A 20,848-nucleotide genomic window follows, 5' to 3' on the forward strand; every position below is an offset into this window, starting at 1 on the left:
CTGGGTATATGCCCAGTAGTGGGATTGCTGGGTCATATGGTAGTTCTATTTTTAGTTTTTTTAAGGAACCTCCTTACTGTTCTCCATAGTTGCTGCATCAATCTACATTCCCACCAACAGTGCAGGAGGGTTCCCTTTTCTCCACACAGTATTCAGCTCCTCTTGAAGATCTTTCTCCAAGCCTGAACCGTTCATTGCATCTAACCTACTCATGTGCTTTCTGGAAGATTAGGAATTTCTCTGGAACAAGGGTTTCTGTTTGAAGGGATTCTGTTCAGAAAAATCAGTCATCCTCAAGGTACCTCCCCCTGCCCCAAGAGAAACGGGATGAGGGGTGGTTGGAATCCTTCAGCAGGCCCTGCGACCATTCCGGCTCAGCACAGTCAGCAATGACTTTGTAAGCTCCTGACTTGCTGAGGATAGTGGTTTTGTGTAATTAGAAGTCCTCCACTGGCTTTTCTATATTTGGGGAATCAAGTTCCATCTACTCACTGCTTAGGGTTTTGTAAGGTGATTTAGGGCCATTTGACCTCAGAATTGCTCATAGTCTAAAAGAATAGGTCATAGGCACCAGGAAGGTAAGAGTGCCTTAGTATACAGTTGGAGTTGGAGATTAGGCTGGAAAGGATTTGACATGGAGGGGCTTCAGCTACCAGAAGGAGTGAAGAGGGCAGAGTAAGGTCCCAGACCTGAAAGAAAAGGGTAGCGGGCAAGAAGCCAGTCTTGGACACATGAAGGAAAGGACTCAAAGACAAGGAACAAGTCTAGATCTTGAGGATAGAACTGTGGGTCAAGGCCAGAGAGATTCTGGCAATGAGAGTAACTTAGGGGTGAACTCACAAACTCTCACCTGAGGCTTTAAAATTACATTTGGTTCTGAACAGGCTTTCTAGCAGAGCCAATTATTTACTGAGCACATGTTGAGCACCTGTGAGATGTTAAGACCTGTACTAGGCACTGTGGGTTACCGAGATGACAGTCATTCTCAAGGAGTTCACAGTTTGGTAGGGCAGGAATCAAAGAGAAATCAATGACAGTATAGTGTATTAAGTACAATAAGAGAAGTACGGCAGAAGAGGGGAATGTCGTAGTGGTTAAGAGCCCAGGATCTGGGTTCAACAGATTTGAATTTAATCTTGACTCTCCAATTATAGGTTGCGTGAAACTGGGAAAGTCACTAAGCTTCTTGAAGCTTCAGTATTTTTTCTTGGAGATGGAAATAACAATAGTACTTATCCACTTTATATGATTCTTTCAAGGGTCAAATTAGATCATACATGCCTGGCATCTAGTAAATTCCCAATAGCATTGACTATTGTGTGTAATAATAGTTGTTAGTATGTATTATAATTATATGGGGGAAGGTAATGTCAGAAAATGTTTCCAAGAAAATGTGGCATTTGAGCTGAATGTTGAAAAATAAAGAGAGGTTAGCTGGGTCTGGGGTTGGGAGAATGCTAATGAAGTGCTTTTGTTTTTAACTATGCTCTGCTAGATTCCTCAAATGATTTTAGGCAGGATGATGAATTTAGTGTTAGTCAAATTGAGTCTGAGCTGGCTGTGAGCAACACAAGATGTTTTGACCTCTTTGTTCTAACCCTACTATAATCTCAAATCTTACATATTTGCCCCATTAATGATTAGAGCTCCATGAAATGAATATAACTATTAGTCTTTTTTCTACTTGATTTTGAATACTACAGATAGAAATAACACAAAATAAATTGATGAAGCTATATTTACACCCAGTAAACATTTTTGGTTGAAAAATTGGCATTCAAGTCTTCTTAACGCAGGAAACTGGACTGGATAGCAGGGGAAAAAAACAAAAAGGCCACAAAAGAAAACTTACTTTGCATGAAATTATAATAGATAACATTTGGTATGGATAAAAATAAACAAAATAGGGGTGAGATAGGGAGTGTGGGAGGGAGACGCAAGAGGGAGAAGTTATGGGGATATATGTATATGTATAGCTGATTCACTTTGTTATACAGCAGAAACTAACACACCATTGTAAAGCAATTATACTCCAATAAAGATGTTAAAAAAATGAAGGGCTTCCCTGGTGGCGCAGTGGTTGAGAGTCCGCCTGCCGATGCAGGGGACACGGGTTCGTGCCCCGGTCCGGGAAGATCCCACATGCCGCGGAGCGGCTAGGCCCATGGGCCATGGCCGCTGAGCCTGCGCATTCGGAGCCTGTGCTCCGCAAGGGGAGAGGCCACAGCAGTGAGAGGCCCGCGTACCACAAAAAATAAAAAAATAAAAATAAACAAAATACAACTGATGAATAAATCAAATCTTTGTTGTAATGTAGAAAAGAATTACTTTGAATTAATTCAAAACAAAGAAATTTCAGGAAAATAAAAAATTTAAATAAAGTTTAACTGCACTCTATAAGAAATTAATATAGAAATTAAGTGGTCATAGTCAAGTTCATTCCAAAATATATCTTGTAGTTGAAAAGCCTTCCATATTGATATAATTCTGATGAACATATTTGAATTTATAAACCTAGAATCAAAACATCCATGGGTGCAAAACAGTGGGTCAAAATCTCCAGTGCTTGCCCGTGACATCCAGGTGGATAAGCCAAAGAAGCAATTGGAACTCTGTCTAGATCTTAAGAAGTCAGGGTACAAATAAGGATTTTGAAGTCATCACCACATAAGTATTCATCTGTTTTCTTTTGCGTCTTCCATAAAATAATGCCTGGTAAGAACTTAGTAAATATTTGTTGAATGTTAGATTCTCTCTAGTCAGCCCTACAAGCATTATGAACATAGGAATTGTACCTATAGAGTCAATCATTTTATTTAGCACTTACTGAATACTTTACAAAAATAAACTCTCACAGCTTTGAGAATAATTATAGCAAAACTTAGGTCCACTGAGACTTGGACACCTGGAGTGTTAATCACAAGTCCTACCAAGAAATATACTATTTCATAAGATGAAATAGTTCATAAGATGAAAAACATTTTTTAACATACTAGTTCATAAGATGAAAAACATTTTTTTAACATATGATATTTCTTTAATGGTTGTAAGTCTATTCAGGTTTTGTTTCTGCTTGTGTCCACTTTGGAAGAGTACATTTTTTTCTAGGAAACATTTTGCCAAATATTTCAAATAAGTATTTTTTTCATAGCTTCCTCTCATTTAAAAAAACCTCTACTTCTGTGGTTACGTCCCCCTTTTGGTCCTAAATTGTTATTAGTGTCTATTAAGATAAAATATTTTTATCCTTATGTTCTGTATCATTCACTAAACATTTGTTCTTTTAAAAATTGTTTTCTTTCTTTTTAAATTTGCTTCCATAGATTTCTTCATTCTGCATTTAGCAAGGTCATGGAAGATCTAGAGGAAACATTATTTGAAGACTTTGAGAACTACTCCTATGCCCTGGAATATTACTCCCCAGAGACTGATTTGGAGGAGAGAGCACACCTAGGAGTCATTCACTGGGTCTCCCTCGTGTTATACTGTTTGGCATTTGTTCTGGGCATTCCAGGAAATGCCCTTGTCATTTGGTTTACGGGATTCAAGTGGAAGAAGACAGTCACCACTCTCTGATTCCTCAATCTAGCCATCGCAGATTTCATTTTTCTTCTCTTCTTGCCCCTGTACATCTCCTATGTGGCCATGAATTTCCACTGGCCCTTTGGCATCTGGTTGTGCAAGGCCAATTCCTTCATTGCCCAGTTGAACATGTTTGCCAGTGTTTTCTTCCTGACGGTGATAAGCCTGGACCGCTATATCTACTTGATCCACCCTGTCTTATCTCATCGGTACCGGACCCTAAGGAACTCTCTGATTGTTATTATAGTTGTTTGGCTTTTGGCTTCACTAATGGGTGGTCCCGCCCTGTTTTTCCGGGACACTCTGGAGTTCAATAACCACACTCTTTGCTATAACAACTTCCACGAGCATGATCCTGACCTCACGTGGATGAGGCATCATATTCTGACCTGGGTGAAAGTTATCGTTGGGTACCTCTTGCCTCTTCTAACAATGAGCATTTGCTACTTGTGCCTCATCTTCAAGGTGAAGAAGCGAAGCATCCTGATCTACAGTAAGCACTTCTGGACCATCCTGGCTGTGGTCATTGCCTTTTTGATTTGCTGGACTCCTTATCACCTGTTCAGCATTTGGGAGCTCACGATTCACCACAATAGCTATTTCCACCAGGTGCTGCAGGCCGGAATCCCCCTCTCCACTGGCTTGGCATTCCTCAATAGTTGCTTGAACCCCATTCTTTATGTCTTAATTAGTAAGAAGTTCCAAGCACGCTTTCGGGCCTCAGTTGCTGAGATACTAAAATATACGCTGTGGGAAGTGAGCTGTTCTGGCACAGTAAGCGAACAGCTCAGGAGCTCTGAAACCAAGAATCTGTGTCTCCCGGAAACAGCCCAGTGAATTCTTACTCTTGCACAGATCATATGGCTTTTGTGTGGGTCCCCTGACAGATGCTTTCGGATTGTTTGGGTCCAAGACATAGAGCTGACTGTATCTTTTTATTGTTTTTGGTCATTTTATTGGCATCATATTTTTCTATTGATATAAAACATAAGAAGGATCTTCATTTTTTTCCAGCAACTTAAATTATCTGTGTTATTCTTGCTAATTATACTGTAGTGGATTAATTAACACTATTTTTTCAATTTTAATGACTTCTTAAAAGTTCTAAATCTTAATATTAAATATATGACTAATTTCAAAAATATAAAAATATGTGTGCTTAAGCTCACTTTAATTTTGCACAAGTAGCCTATTAGACCTAGTCTTAAAATACAACATATGTACTTAATTTCTTTATTTCATGTAATCTGTATTTGCATTTATGAATTAAAGTAGTAGTTGGTTAGAGTAGGTTAAAACTGTCCCAAAATCTAGTCGCTTAAAATAGCAATTTATTATTATTATTATATCTCCCAATTCTGAGGATCAGCAATTTAAACAAGGCACAGAAGGGAGGTTTGCCTCTCTGCTTCACAATATCCGGATGACCCAGCTGGTTGAGGTTTAGAACAGCTGGGGACTGGCTGAGCGGCTCTCCTCCCTTCTCTCCATCCCCTTCCCTTCCTTCTCCTTCCCCTCTCTCTCCTCCCCTTCCCTCCTCCCTTCTTCTCCTCTCCTTTCTTCACACGGGTATTCCAGCATGGCACCTCAGGGTTAGACAGACTTATATGGCAGTGTAGGGCTCTAGAGACCAGGGTGGAAATTTCTACTCCTCTTAAAGGCTATGCCAGACACTGGCACAGTATCACTTCCACTGTACTCTATTGACCAAAGCAGTCACTGGCCAGCTCAGATTCAAAGGGAGGGGACATATACCCTACCTCTCAATGGGGATATATGCCCATCTTTAATCCCCCATGATATCATTATAAACATTAATGTTGGGCTTCCCTGGTGGCACAGTGGTTGAGAGTCTGCCTGCCGTTGCAGGGGACACGGGTTCGTGCCCTGGTCTGGGAGGATCCCACATGCCGCGGAGCGGCTGGGCCCGTGAGCCATGGCCGCTGAGCCTGCGCGTCCGGAGCCTGTGCTCTGCAACAGGAGAGGCCACAACAGTGAGAGGCCCGCGTACTGCCAAAAAAAAAAAAAAAAAATTAATGTTTTTGGAAAATTCTGAGTATGTATATATGCAAATAAGTATAAGATTGCTATAAACATGAAACACTGACATCCAGATAGTAGATAGGCCAGCTCAATATCAGAATGATTTCAGGAAAATAAAGCATGTATGATGTATTGATATATTTCTACCTTCTATTCCTATATTTATAAGACCAATAAAGTATACCTTTAAGTCAGTGACCTCTTCGTGGTGCAAATCTGTTGCACTTAAGACTAATAGTATTTTGACTTCTATTCATTTATGCCTTTAGCAAATAGATGAATAAGAGTTATACAGAACCATGGTAGATACTGTGAGGGATGCCAAGATGCATAAGGTACTTATAGGGGGTGAGATTAAACTTGCATAAAAACAAACCTAAAACAAGGTAGACAGTAGTAAGTGCCGTGAGAGAGCCAAGACAAATGTAGACTGTTCGGAGGAAAGAGATGGCCTCCAGTGTGCAGGTCAAGAAACACTGGAAATCTATGTCCTTGCAGTTGGGGTTTCCTAAAGATCCTGCTCCTTTTTCACATCTCTGTTTGTACCCTGTCTTTTATGAATACAAACTCTGCTATTTACTGCAATTTTAAAAACATTTAATTTTCTATAATTTCTCGGTTTTATTTTGAAAGTCGTGAGGGGAGCTATGTTATTCCTTGAATCGGTATCCTTTTTTTATTTCATCTCATAGTTTTTAAAAATGCTAAGATCAGATCATTTATTGGCTCTGTTCTTTACTGTTAGCCCCATGCAACAATCAGATCTAGTTTGGAAATCATTCCAAGAAAAAAAATGTGTGGCATAGCTCAGCCTATCCCAAATTTCTGTCGTTCCCAAGATTCCTGGCTTCTGCCATACTCAGTATGGGTTAAGGGAAGACAAGGAGAGAAAGGCTCATTGTGAGTTTCCAGCCCTTTGTGCACCCTTGAACCCCGCCCCTGCACCACCAGGGCTTGCGATATTCCACTCTGGTGTCCCCCTCGACCCTCAATGGACAGGCTCTCAGGATCAGGAGAAAAGCTGGAGGATCCAAGAAAGAAAAAAGGATTCTGTAGGTTCATCCGTAGTTTGGGCAAAAGGAGACACTGACTCTGAAGGCTGGGGGAGAAAGAGGAAGGCTGAGGAGCAGGAAGGAAGGGGATTAAGCAACCAGGGGCAAGAGTACATTACAGAGCTGGTGGTGGTCAGGAAATTACATTTCAGGGCGGTGCTTCCTAAGCTTTCTGAGTTAGGAACCCGGGCAGAGCTGTTCGTTTTTCCCACGCTATGGGCTACAGGCACAGTATCTAGGGCCTGTGAGCTTTCCAGAGGCCTATGAAAATATTTGAGATCCTGAAAAGTATCACTGGCTCTAGAATAGAAAAAGAAAACTTGAGGGAATTTCCTGGTGGTCCAGTGGCTAGGACTCCGAGCTTTCCGTGCCAGGGGCCTGGGTTCGATCCCTGGTCGGGGAACTAAGATCCAGCAAGGCTCGCAGCATGGCCAATAAATAAATAATAAATAACTTGAAAAGTCAGAATTAATAAATACTCTGAATTTATTTGAAAATCGATTGAAAGTTATGGGTCCTTTCCCCAGAAAAATGCTTTTAAATAAAATTTCAGGGGATCCTTGTACCCTAGGCTAAGAACTCCAGTTTTAGTGGCTTTTTAAATAGCTGAGAGTGGGGCTGTGACTTACAGGAATCTACTAGTAGAAAGTAGCAAGCAGGGCAGGAACTTTCCAGCAGAAACAGGAGTTAATTTTTTATTCTCAGCTTGAGGGAAGATCTAAAGTGTAGCATAGGACCCAAGCTTGGACCCAGCATTGGAGACTCCCCAGCCAGCTTCCTCCCCTGGCAGCTGGAATCTGGATAGTGGGGCTCTCCAGGGGTCTAATGACCCCTAATGGGCAGGATGAGTGACTGAAAGGACAGAGGGGCTGGAGGAGAGGAGGGCACTGGGGCAATTTGAGGAGGAAGCAAGGAAGCTCAATGCCTAGTTGGCAGGAGAATAAAGAATCTCAGGGCTCCCAGGGACTGGGGCATAAACGCAACAAGACAGACCTGGCTCCCTCTCGATGGAAGGAAGCTCTTCGAAACAGTGGGCAAGTTTCAGGGACTCCAGAGGCAGGATATCTGGCTTTGCATTATGGCTCCAATATATCCTAGCTCTATGACCTTGGCTAAATTAATCCAAATTTCTAGACCTCAGATTCCCCCATCTGCAAAATGGGATCACAATAGTAGTAACTGCCACATAGGGTTATTATGAAAATTAAATGAATTGACACAGGTAAAGCACTAAAAGTGGTGCTTAGCCCTATAAATACCTATTATTAATATAATATTACCTGATATTATACTTATTCAGTGAAACTCTTGGCACCTTCTGACATAGTAATTACCTAGTAAATGTTAGATCCCTTCTTCCTCTTGAATGAATGTAAAAATCTCATAGGAAGAATAAGGGAACTTACACAAATAACTTCAAAATTTATACATTTTATTAAAAAATTCATAAAGTTTATTGGGAATTCCCTGGTGGTCCAGTGGTTAAGCCTCCGTGCTCTCACTGCCTAGGGCCTGGGTTCAATGCCTGGTCAGGGAACTAAGATCCCACAAGCCGCGAGGTGTGGCCAAATAAATAAATTAATTAAATGTTTTCTAAATTTTTTTTAATTTACACAGTTTATAAATACTATAAAAGGATATGGGCTGAGAGGCTGCAAGGGGCAGGAAAAAGTAGACTGAAAGAATTCTTGAAAGAGGTAATTTAAGTGCATCTTGAAGAATGACTATAATTTTAACAAGTGCAGGTGAAAAAAGGCTATTTCAGGTAGGTGGCATAGCAAGAGCAAATGTTCAGAGGCTGGAAAACAGGCTATGTTCAGAAAAGAGAGACTAGCCCCATTTTATAGGGACAAAGTGAGGATAGAAGATTTCCAGGTTGGAATCAGGCTTGAATAGTAATTCATAGTTCTTTAATATTCTCACATATGAGCATTATTTTTTTTTTTTTTTTTTTTTCTGCGTTACGCGGGCCTCTCACTGTTGTGGCCTCCTGAGCAGTAGTTCTTTAGGTGATGCATACTTAGAAGTCTACGGACAGTTTCCTTTGATTTTTACTTTACTAAAAGCTATTCAGGCCAATAACATTCCAAATGACAGACTTCCATTTGGGACATTTTCTAAATGCAACTAATATCATCTATACAGGGCATGTATTGAGAGAATATCTGTTTAACTGTCTCAATTTTCATTTTAGGTTTACACTTATGTGATTTTAATGTTCTTACTTTTCCTAATTGAGGGTATGAAGAAAGGGTTACGTGAAACAGAATCAAATTTCTAAAAGCAGGGATGAAGAACTTTCCCCATTATTGCCAATACATTATCTGGCCCATGAAGACCTGGTTTTGAGTTCCTCCTCTCTCACTTACTAGGTGGATAACTGGGGAATCATCTTTCAGAGTTGTCTCCTCACCTGTAAGTGCTGATAACAGTGTTTGCCTTTATCTCACAGGCTTATAATGGGGTTCATATTAGACAATGTATGTGAGGCATGCATTTTTTTTCCTTTTTTGTTCTAAGGACACATAACTGCCATTGCCAAATGTATTTGTTTGGAAAAAAATGACACATACATCCCAAAACACTAATGCAACTCTTTTGGTATCTGTGTCTTTGTCCATAAGTTTATCTTTTCATAGTTACAGTCAATGAAAAATCAAGCATTTTTCAGTGCTGCTGTAGTCTCCATTACTTTCTAAAGTAAATATATTAAATTTATAAAATGTTTCACGTATGCCATAATTTAGCCCTTTCTGTTTATTAAAACAGTCCTCTTATTTCCCTGATTCTATCCACATCATCTCCAGATTGGAGCTCTGCCTTTTTCTTTTACTGAAATAGTTGACATTCAATATTATATTAGTTTCAGGCGTACAACATAGTGGTTTGACATCTATAAACATTAAAATTAATCACTACAGTAAGTCTGGTAATCACTTGTCACCATACAAAGTTACTACAATTTTACTGACTATATTCCCTATGCTGTACATTATATCCCCGTAACTTATTTTATAATCGGAAGTTTGTCCCTCTTAATTCCTCTCATCTATTTCACCACCCTCCACCCCTCCCACCCATTCCCACCTCCACCTCTGCTCTGCTTTTGTCATTCTCTGGCTTGGGAACCAGGCTTCCCATTGCCCTCACAGAATGAGCCAGCCTATAATTCAGATGCCTCTAAAACCTGGCCCTATCTAATCCCAAACTGACACTGCAAAATCCAGCCAAACTGGTCTAATTGCCTCCCAAACCTCTGTTCTCATTCTTGCCTTTATCATTCTGCCTTTCACACCATCCTGGATTTTTTTTTTTTTTTTTAAACGGATTACTGACTAAGGTCTCTCCAGCTCAAGTCCTAACTCCTCTAAAAAAAACTTTAATTCTAGCCTTCCCTGACCCTCTGGACTTTTGGATTATTGTCAGCCCTCCTTATCTGCAGGTTCTACACCCACAGATTCAACCAATCACGAATCAAAAATATCTGAAAAAAGTCCAGGAAGTTGCAAAACAACAAAACTTGAACTTGTCGCCTGCTGGCAACTATATACATAGCATTTACGTTGTACTAGATATTATGAGTAGTCTAGAGATGATTTAATGAGGAGGATGTTAGCAGGTTACGGTTATATGCAAATACTACACCATTTTATATAAGGAACTTGAGGATTTTGGTATCTGAGGGTTGGGGGGTGGTTCCTGGAACCAATCCCCCCTCGGATACTGAAGAATGACTGTACTTGTTGAATCACAAAATTAGTTTTATTCTTAACAGTTTTAAGTATGTTTGAACCACCTCCCTTATGGTTATTTTCTTAATCCTTTTGTATTTTTATAGCATCTAACATAGTGACATTAAATGAAATCAGTTTTGAATTCCCACATTGTGCCCAGTCCTTGTACTAGCTGTGGCTGAATGTGAAAAAGAAACAAGGTTTCAGGGTCATGTAATCACTTACGGAGCATGCAAAAAAACGTGGGTTCTTATTCTAAAGCCAGAAACAGAAAAAAAAAAAAAAATCTCTTTATGTATACCTGTGCCTTCTGAACCCACTGGTTCAAAATCAGTTCATTCAGTATCCTGGCTCACATGAATATGTAAGCACTGCTCATAAGAGCAAAACACTGAAAGCAAACTAAGGATCCAATAACTAGACTGGTTCAGTAAGATATGAGACAATGGATTCTGTAACTGTTAAAATATGAGGAAATCTTTTATGTACCGATACAAAATATCCAAGATATAATCTCCAAGATATCCAAGTCTATTTCTAGGGACAAAACTTAAGATGCAGAAGTTTGTGTCATATGCTACAATTAGCCTACATATATGCTTAGACTAGCTCTGGAAAGACCTAAAAAACTGGTGACATTGGTTGTTTTTATGGAAGTGAATGGGAGACCTGGGGGACAGGGGAGACGTAACTGTATAACCTCTAGAATTTTGAATGATGTTAATGTATTATCTACCTTTTAAAATGACATTAAAAGATACCATTAAACACATTTTTTATTCAAGGCCGTGGAGTCAAGATCTTAAAAGTCACATGCTTCATCATTCATTATTTTAAGATTCACAAGACAGCTGTGGTTTGTTGACTATTTAAATTTTTTAACCACATTTTTAATCATTTTCTTAATCAATAATTTGTTTTGTTTTGTTTTTTGCGGTACGCAGGCCTCTCACTGTTGTGGCCTCTCCCGTTGCGGAGCACTGGCTCCGGACGCGCAGGCTCATCGGCCATGGCTCACGGGCCCAGCCACTCTGCGGCATGTGGGATCTTCCTGGACCGGGGCACGAACCCGTGTCCCCTGCATCGGCAGGCGGACTCTCAAATCATTAATAATTTTTAATACTTAATGTTTTGGCCAAACTATTTGGTACTCAATCAAGCTGTTACTCATGTCACTGATTGTGAATTATTTTTGGCTATTCACTACTACACCTCTACTTTTCCACAGCATTTCCAGAATCCCCGGGCTCTCCTGTTCTCCAGAAAATGAAGTGCTGCCCTCTGCTGGCTCTCACGATACTGAAAACCTGAAAATTTCCCCAGTGATTTTAGACTGAGTCTGTTGGACTAAATGTTGAAGGTGATTTTATTCATCAGTACATATATGTCCGATTGAGTACATTTTCTTTAGCATTTAAACAATGTCCCACATTCAAGTTGGTTGGCCACATACAAAGAAAATCAGATTGGGAGGGAAGAAAACAGCATCGTCTGGTTCAGCTAGGAAAACCTGGACCTCATTCAATTTCCTTGGCCTACAGAGACTACAAAATGATTTTTAGAGGTCTACAATTCCCAAGCTCTACTTTTGTGAACACTACTACTGTAAAAAATATATACTCAAATATTCGATACATCCCAAATTAACTGTTAAGATGCAGAGGTTTCCAATACTGGAGTCTCACCTGACTACAGTAACACCATCCTCTGAGTACACACACCTGCAGCACCACCGTAGTACTGAAGTCTCCACATCCCAACAGGCTCAATCAGACTTACAAATCCCAGGTAAAATGTCCCACCTCCACAACCAAGCCAGGCTTACGAACCGCACCCAAGGGATCAGTCACCCATATAGCCTCCCTCCCAGGACACACTACTCCTCAAAATCACATGCTCAACACAACTTCTCCCTGAACAGTACAGGAGGCATCCCTTAAATTTGCAACATCTGCCTCGACAAACTCTGGGAATCCTTCCCTCCCCTGGGTTAGGTGTCCTTTAGTAAATCGCACATGCCAACTCATAACATTAATTTTAGGTGGGATTTGTAAATGTGTGATTTTTTTTTTTTTTTTTAGTCACAAGTAACCCCTAACTTGAAGATGCTAGGTCACAACAAATTACTTTGTCAGCCACTGTAAGTCACTGGTTACTAACTATAAATTAGTCCTGGCATTTAATTCCTTTATCTCCAAATGTTTCATGACCTGGTAAATGACATTATTTGCTGTGTCTTGACCTGAGCACTTCCCTGTTTTTGACTCATTTCTCGATTCTTTAAGGTACTCCCAACATTCACATCGAGGAAAGCCAGCTCAGATATTAAGTAACTTTGTAACCCCTTGCAAAGGGCAAGGTCTTGAACCATTATATATGGGACTAATTATCTAAAATCAAAACTCTTGGGAGTTCCCTGGTGGTCCAGTGGTTAGGACTGGCTGCTTTCACTGCCTTGGGCCCGGGTTCAATCCCTGGTCCGAGAACTAAGGTCCCCCAAGCCGCGTGACGTGGTCAAAAAACAAACAAACAGGGGCTTCCCTGGTGGCGCAGCGGTTGAGAGTCTGCCTGCCGATGCAGGGGACACGGGTTCGTGCCCCGGTCCGGGAAGATCCCACATGCAGTGGAGCGGCTAGGCCCGTGAGCCATAGCCGCTGAGCCTCCGCGTCCGGAGCCTGTGCTCCCCAACGGGAGAGGCCACAACAGTGAGAGGCCCACGTACCACAAAAACAAACAAACAAACAAAAAAACCTCTTACTACAAAATTTTCAGTCTAGTTTACCTCCGCGATTTCTTTTAAAAAACATGGCAAATATAAACACTTGAAATACTGCAGTAAAAGTTGTATCATCGCATACTGAGGACATCACTAATGGGTAAAGAAGTTGTACTGAGTCCACTTCTGTTAATTTGTTTATAAAGTCTACTCTACATCTATGCATAGTCACAGTATTTATAACAGGTAGTTCCCTCCTTTTTTGGGCTAAACGTCGAACGACAATGCGGACCCAAATTTATATTATTTATGAATTATCTATCCATTAAATTTCTTCCTTCAAAATGGAAGGAATATAAATAAATACCATCCTCTTATTTAGGAGTCAAGAGCCAAGGGTGTCTTTCAAGCTTTTATTTAAGAGCACTGATCCACGATGGATTTTAGATCTTGTTGAACGCAGCCACGTCCATAGACTGCACATACTCGTCAAAAGCAGTGATCTGCTCCTCCAGCATATCCGTTCCAACTTTATCGTCTTCAACTACACACTGTATTTGAAGTTTTTTAATTCCATACCCCACCGGAACTAGTTTAGCTGAAAAGAGCATCAAGAAAAATCTTAGTTAGATAAGTCCTGTTGATTGACAAAGGTTTAAACTGTATGCAAACTCCAGATGCTAGTGTCAAAAGGCAAAGACTAAACTCACAAGAGCCCCAGACTAAGCCGTCTGCTTGAATGCTTCTGACGCACTCCTCTAGTTTTGCCATATCTGTCTCATCATCCCAAGGTTTCACATCTAATAAGATGGAAGACTTGGCAACAAGTGCTGGTTCTAAAAAAGAGTACAAGAAACAGCATTATTCAAATAATTATTTTTGCCCTACTTCAAGACACTTAACAAATCTTAATTTGTTTCTAAATGGATCATCTCCTTAGCCACATAAAACTATAGAAAATACACCTTGTGTTCGTCACACATACGCCCACTTTCTATTTTGCTGAGAAAGAGGTGTTTAGTTGTGTAACAGTTTCTTTCCCACAGAGGAATGCCACAACTGCCACCATAAAAACAGCTGCAGACCAGTAGCTGTGGAAGTTTTGAAGCTCCACTTCAACAGAAGGTTTTGAAATACTGACATATTCAACGAATGGGGAGGAAAGGAAATTACTTTGGGGATCAGTCTTTGAAAAACATTATTCAAATTATTATGAAAACAATTAAGTTCAACACAAATTATAAAATGACCTACTTTTGGCTTTCTTTGACTCATACTGTGCAAGGCGTTCTTCTCTTAGCCTCTTGGCTTCTTCACTTTCCTGTAAAGAAAAAATTTAATACACTTCACAAAGCTGGTTGTTCCTCAGCTTAAGGCTGGTGGGTCCTCAGCTTAAAGCAGACCAGCTTTATCAGAAAAAAGCAAATCCATCATGAGCTCAGCCGAAAGATGGCGATTTGATTTTATTCATCATGTAGCCAGTGAGAATTTTTAAAAGGCAGGTAATAACGTGAAGCCAGGATTCAAACCCAGGCACTTTGGCTACAGAGCCTGTGCTTAAGCACAATGATACGCACAAATGTCAACTTATGCCATACCTCCTCATCATCAGATCCAAAGAGATCAATGTCATCATCATCTTTACTATCTGTAGCTCCACTTTCTGTGGTGTCTTCCACATTAGCAGGGCCATACCTGCCCAAAGCTTTCTTCACTCCTGGCAGGCTTGAAAAAAATTTAATCAGCTAGCTACTATTAGGTCGGTATGATGTCCCTTTTCAAACAATACATGAGAACTTGTTTTCATTACAAGTTATCAATAGACCCCTTTTGTACCAAGAATTTACCCTTCAACATTCCCAGGTAAATGCTTTTATATGTTTAGCTCCTCACCCAACAAACATTAGTAGCATGTGAAACACTATATTCAATATGCACAAAGATTTACTTTCAGAATGAGTATTTCTGTTTGAGATTTCATTAAGTATGCTCAGTTCCATTCTTAGTGAACTGCAGTCCACCTGCCCAAACTTCCATCCTTGTTAGCAGTTTCAGAAGAATGGCAAAGGACTGAAAGAATGAGCCACCCCTCACCCTTGAGGTGGGTCCCCCAGGCCAGGGTCAGGCACACTGGCAGGCCAGTGTGGGGAAAAGCTGAATTGCTGTTGTTGATGAACTAAAATTCATATTTTGTGGCAAGACAAGAAAAATTTAAACATAAAAATTTTCTTTGCCTGTTTGGGCCACCTCCCTCCTCTATACTGTGTATCGTGCATCTGCATTAACCAGCCCTCCTGAGGAGATAACATTCCTTCTGAATCTTGAATCTTGGGCCATGATGACCCATGACCCACTACTCGCTTTGCACCTGTAGATCTGGATTGTATAAACTGTCAATAATACATTATTTAATGTGCAACCTTGTCTCAAAAACTTATGGCATGGACATGTATACACTACCAATGTAAAACAGATAGCTAGTGTGAAGCAGCCGCATAGCACATAGCACAGGGAAGTCAGGTCGGTGCTTTGTGTCCACCTAGAGGGGTGGGATAGGGAGGGTGGGAGGGAGGGAGACGCAAGAGCTGATTCACTTGCGTTATAAAGCAGAAACTAACACACCATTGTAAAGCAATTATACTCCAATAAAGATGTTAAAAAAAACAAAACACAACACAAAAACCCAAAACAAAACAAAAACAAAACGAAAACTTATATGGATGGAGACTTCCCTGGTGGTGCAGTGGTTAAGAATCTGCCTGTAAATGCAGGAGACACGGGTTCGAGCCCTGGTCTGGGAAGATCCCACATGCCGCGGAGCAACTAAGCCCATGTGCCACAACTACTGAAGCCACACAGGCCACAACTACTGAGCCCGCGAGCCACAACTACTGAAGCCCACGCGCCTAGAGTCTGTGCTCTGCAACAAGAGAAGCCACGACAATGAGAAGGCTGCGCACTGCAACAAAGACCCCAACACAGCCACAAGTAAATAAATAAATTAAAAAAAAAAAAAAACACTTATATGCACAGAACAGTTTTCAGAGGTTTCTGATGGGCTTTTCAGAGATTATAATCCTCAGTGTGGCTTCAATAAAATTTTCTATTTCTTAGATTGACTAATTTTTTCTTCAAAATTGTCATGTTCTACCTGTTACATGTTCTACATGAAAAAATGGAGGATTTCAGCCTCTTGGCCTTCTAAAGTCACAGAGAAATTTAGCTTACCATATCCCCACAAAACTAAAGTAGACTGAACCCTAACTTGTCACGTGAAAACCCTGAGTTTAAGCTTAGAAAGCATTCTATTCTTCAGATAAACACAAAGATACTTTTACCTGGCCTTTTCTTTTTCGTAAGATTTGATGTGATTATACCAACGTAGGGCATGACACAAGTCGGCAGGTGGTGGGCCGGAGACTGCTTCAAATACTGCCACATCTGCTTGTGACGGAACATACCTGCCAACGATGCGAAAGTAATTGCACACACCTTTAAAAGAAAAACCACAAACACCAGCCAACGAACGACAAACGCTAGCTAGCTACAACCGTCCAATTAATTAGTGGCAATTCGCCCTCTTGTTACCGGGCTACCTAAGCAGCTTTAGTTTTCTGTAAAAAATAAATTCCTTAGGATCAGGGATCATTTATTTGGTTCTCCGAGCTATCCTGAGACACAACTGCCACTTAGACCTCAGAAATTGCAATCGCTAACGTGGACCTACAGGTTTACATTTGTTAACTGAGCAAAGACGCAGAAAAACCTGGTGGAGTCAAATAAGCCGAAACAAAGCACATTTTTAACCCTTCTCCCCTCGCAGTCCCCTCCCGCGGGAGAGCCCTGGGGTCGGGCTTCCTTTCCTCCAGCCGCAGCCGAGGCCGCGCCACGTGGCACCACTGCTCCCGGCCCTGCCCAGACCCCGGCCCGTCAGCTCACCCTTCGATGTAGCTCTTGTCCGCCAAGTAGTCGTTGAGCACCTGGAGGCCGGCGGGGCTTTTCAGGTCTCCAAAACCCATGGCGACGGCTGATAGGGAACTGGGCGGCAGCGGAGGAAAAGAGGAGCGCAGACACTCGCTGCCGAGCGCTAACAGGAAAAAAGGCCCGCAACGAGGCCGGAAATGCCTTATATAGAGACGGAGGCGTTTCTCTCCGATGCCCCCAACCGCAGGTTAAAAGTAAAGTACGTTAAGATTTCTCAACGTAAAAATCAAGGGCTCTTAATTAACGGCCCACAAATTATCCGCCGAGCTTTCTTTGTGTTTGCAAATCAATTAATAAAATCGGCATTGCTTAAATTACTACCTCCAAGGTTTGCAAAGACTACCGGAACCGCCCGTTGAAGCGCCGGAAATGACGGAAGACGCTCGGCCTCGGCCGCCAGGTTACTTCCGGCGGAACTTCCCGCCCCCACTTCCTCCCGGCTGCTACGTCCTCCACCCCGCCCTCTGTCAAGCTGACGGAAGTTGCCGAGCTCAATCTAAACGGGAAATTGTCGAATTGTGGTTTCTAGTCCCTCCCGACTTTCCGTTCTTCCAGGCCCGGCTGACTGAGATACCCGAGGCTGCCATATTGAATCAGAAACCCGGCCTCTGAAGGAGTCGGCGGGTTGTAGACAATTCTGCAGGGCAGCCTCGGCGGCTCCAGGGAGAAGGTGAGGTTGTGTTTGGGTGAGAAGGCCGAGGTGCCTTGGTCCCCGGAGTGTGTTTATTGACGAGACTGTTTTCTTTGGCCCAACCGACTCATTCCCCTCTTGTCCTTGAATGGGCGCCGCGTCCCACCCCGCCTCCTCGGGAACCCCCGAGAGCTGGCGGGTGAGGACTGTTAGCCAACGTCTCTGCTCTGACGGAGCTGAGCGGAGGAGGAAATCACGAGGCCCTGGGGAGCACTGGCCCGAGTGCAGCCTTGTGGGTGACCTTCCCTCTGCAGGGGAATGCAGGACAGTCCCCTTCCTGGAGAGGAGGCCGTTTTGTTTCCCGGGAGAGGACCTGTCAAGTGACTTAGGCCTAAAGACTGAGCTTTTTCCCCCAGTTACTACATAGCTGGTATAATTGCATCTTTGTTTGGCTGCTGTTGCCTTAGCAACCGTCCATGCCTCTGTTGTTTTGTTTTTTGGTTTCGTCCATAGATTGCGTTGGCTAATACTTCTTATCCTTTTCATTGGTGGGGCAACTGAGGAAAAAAGACATTTGAAAAGTTGGCTCAAGATCGCACTGCAAATAACAAAGCTACGTTGTTTAAAAATTTTGGGAATCCAATGCATGTACATGTACTGTAAAAACGTGGATCAGACACAGCTCTGCTCAAAAACGAATTGAGGGTATAGAAAATGTAACGTAAACTGTTTCTGATGAATAAACATCAAGTTGGCTTTTTGCGGAACGTCCTTTTTTTCCACTGAATTGTGTGTGCATCTTTAAGCAGGGTGTTGTAAGGCTGCCGGAGCACCTGCACTCTTTAATACCAGGAAAGTGGAAGTGATGGCCAGAGAGTAGAGATAGAATTCATTTAACAAATAGTTGTTGAATACCTATTATAAGCTAGAAGTGGGTCCACAAAGAAGAATTAAATGGGTGATGTGACTGGGGAGTAGTTAGGATATTTTAGTTAGGCTGGTCAAGGAAAATCTCCCTGAGAAATGCCTTTTAAGCCAAAATTTGGAGGATGAGGAGGGGCCAGAAAGATCTGAGGGAAGAGCATTTCCGTCTGAGGTCACAGCCCCTGGGAAGATGGGAGAGGCTGTGGGAGCAGTGTGGAAGGCAGGAGACCTGTTAGGGGGCTACTGTAACAGTCCAAGCAAGAGATGATGGTGGCTTGGAATAGGACAGTACCTAGAGAGAGAAGTGGATGGATGCGGGATACCTGGTGGAGAATGTGGAGTAGTATTGTCCCTGCACCAAAAAGTATCCAGTCTAGTTTTAGAAATGATTATTCATTAGCATTTTCCTATCTTAGAGATGATTATTTCTGGTCTTACATGGTAGCCAAATAAGTGTAAAGTGCTTATCAAAGTTTTGCAAATCTGTATTTCTTATGTTGGGGCTATGCAGTCTTCCACTTGACGCTGGGTTTTCAACAGACAGCCTAGTCCTGGTGGATTTCCTAGCTAAAGTGGGCACCACTTTCATATTGTATTGGAGACAAATGTAACATTAAAGTTTTTACATTGTTGTATGAAATATTGTTGATTTTGATCTGTCTTTAACTTAGCAAGTTCAGTTTTACCTTTATATGAATAGATTTTAATAGGACAGATGCTACTCATTCTGGAACTTGGTGGTAAGACTACAGTTGACCCTTGAGCAATGAGAGGATTAAGGGTTCCAACCCTTTGTGCAGTCGAAAATCTGTATATAACTTACAGTTGGCCTTCTATATCCATGGTTCTGCATCTGAGGATTCAACCAATCTCATATCTTGTAGTACTGTAGTACTGAAAAAAATTCGCCTGTAAGTGGACCTGTGCAGTTTAAACCCATATTGTTTAAGGGTCAACTCTGTTTGATGGTTCATTTTCTTAGGGGCTAGGTCTTCAGAAAAGGGAAATGACCAAAGTGCACCATTCCTTGTCAAGGAGCTTACAGACTAGAGATACTGAAATTGATTGCTAACTTACAGTTTAGAAGGTGGAATAATAAAGATATATATATATATACACACACACAGGGTGTGCTGGTAGTAAAGAGAAGGAGCACAAAAGAAGAGCCCTTTAAAACTGATTTTCAGTGGCTAGTACCATCTAAATTGAATTCAGATATAACTGACATTTATTGAGCTCCTACTAGTAACACATAGCCTAAGAAGTATTGTTTTCTTTTATAGATAAAGAAACAGAAACTGTGATTTACCAAAAAGTCACTCACTAGTAGGTGACAGATGTCTGCAGATTCAGTATCACAAATTCTGAATTAATGAATTGTTTGAGTTATTGACGTCTGAATTAATGAAATTTCTGTGAAACATGCTTAAAACTTATGTATATATACTGTTTTCTACTATAAACTTTGAAATTCTGTATGCAATACATTCTGATCACATAATTTGTTGTATTTTTAAGAGTTCCAAATGAAAAATAAGATGCTTATCCCATATAATCAAGTGAGTAGACAGAAAGTTCAGTGCTTCGCCGATATGATCAAGTGGATGGACAAAAAACTCTAAAAGATCAGAAAACTTTTCTCTCTTTTTGCTTATGTATACCTTTAATTGGTGTTAATTTATATAATCCACTTCCGTTTATTTCAGTAATTCAGCAAATCCTTTAGAGAGGGCTTCTTAACTGCAGATCTGTTGACACTTTAGATAATTCTTTATTATGGGAGATTGTCCTGAGCCTTGTAGGATCTTTAGTAGCACGCTGACCTCAACCCACTTGATGCCAATAGCTTTCTCCTAGTCACGACAACAGTTTGTCCAGACATTGCTAAATGTTCCCTGGGAAGCAAAGTTATCTCTTATAGAGAACCACTGTTTTAGAGGTTACTGTGTGGCAGCCTTGGGGGTAGGTACTGAGGATAGAAAGATTAAAGAAGTTCATAATACAAGGGGTGTAGAACAGGCACATAAACAGATAATTGCAAATCTGTAAGATAAAGGTACTACTGGACACAGAGAATAGCACTTCAGAGTTTTTAAAGGCTTGGGCTTGTGAGCCAGCTCAGAATATCTCAGAAGCATTTAGTAGGTAACTGCTCAGAACGTAGAATGTTAGAATGCATTTT

The 20,848-nt window shown here is 41.3% G+C and overlaps 3 protein-coding genes and 2 non-coding genes across 5 annotated transcripts in view; 2 read left to right on the forward strand and 3 right to left on the reverse strand.

Annotated features, from left to right (window-relative positions):
- Positions 1-4,586, forward strand: part of GPR1 (G protein-coupled receptor 1) — an 81,029-nt gene extending 76,443 nt beyond the window's left edge. The window contains 1 exon segment of the mRNA XM_029224546.1: positions 3,324-4,586. Coding sequence (XP_029080379.1) covers positions 3,352-4,419 — 1,068 coding nt within the window. The 5' untranslated portion in view covers positions 3,324-3,351 and the 3' untranslated portion in view covers positions 4,420-4,586.
- Positions 4,587-13,526: 8,940 nt separating this feature from the next.
- Positions 13,527-17,509, reverse strand: EEF1B2 (eukaryotic translation elongation factor 1 beta 2). The gene is made up of 6 exons (XM_029226138.1): positions 17,067-17,509; positions 16,466-16,588; positions 14,726-14,852; positions 14,382-14,448; positions 13,838-13,963; positions 13,527-13,725 (listed from the first exon to the last, which is right to left on the reverse strand). Exons 1-6 carry the CDS (start codon positions 17,144-17,146, stop codon positions 13,571-13,573), a joined length of 678 nt encoding a protein of 225 aa, XP_029081971.1. The 5' UTR covers positions 17,147-17,509; the 3' UTR covers positions 13,527-13,570.
- Positions 14,094-14,226, reverse strand: LOC114897330. Its single transcript, XR_003794058.1, has one exon. It is a non-coding gene; the product is annotated as a small nucleolar RNA SNORA41 (small nucleolar RNA).
- On the reverse strand, positions 14,531-14,609 carry LOC114897328. Its single transcript, XR_003794056.1, has one exon. It is a non-coding gene; the product is annotated as a small nucleolar RNA SNORD51 (small nucleolar RNA).
- Positions 17,510-17,588: 79 nt separating the features above from the next.
- NDUFS1 (NADH:ubiquinone oxidoreductase core subunit S1) overlaps positions 17,589-20,848 on the forward strand; it is a 30,976-nt gene continuing 27,716 nt past the window's right edge. The window contains exon 1 of the mRNA XM_029225603.1: positions 17,589-17,781. The gene's annotated coding sequence lies outside the window, so the exon portion shown is untranslated. The remainder of the gene's footprint in view (positions 17,782-20,848) is intronic.

This window comes from Monodon monoceros, unplaced genomic scaffold (genome assembly GCF_005190385.1).
Source record: "Monodon monoceros isolate NGI ecotype Baffin Bay Population unplaced genomic scaffold, NGI_Narwhal_1 Super_Scaffold_16, whole genome shotgun sequence".
NCBI classification, from domain to species: Eukaryota; Metazoa; Chordata; class Mammalia; order Artiodactyla; family Monodontidae; genus Monodon; species Monodon monoceros.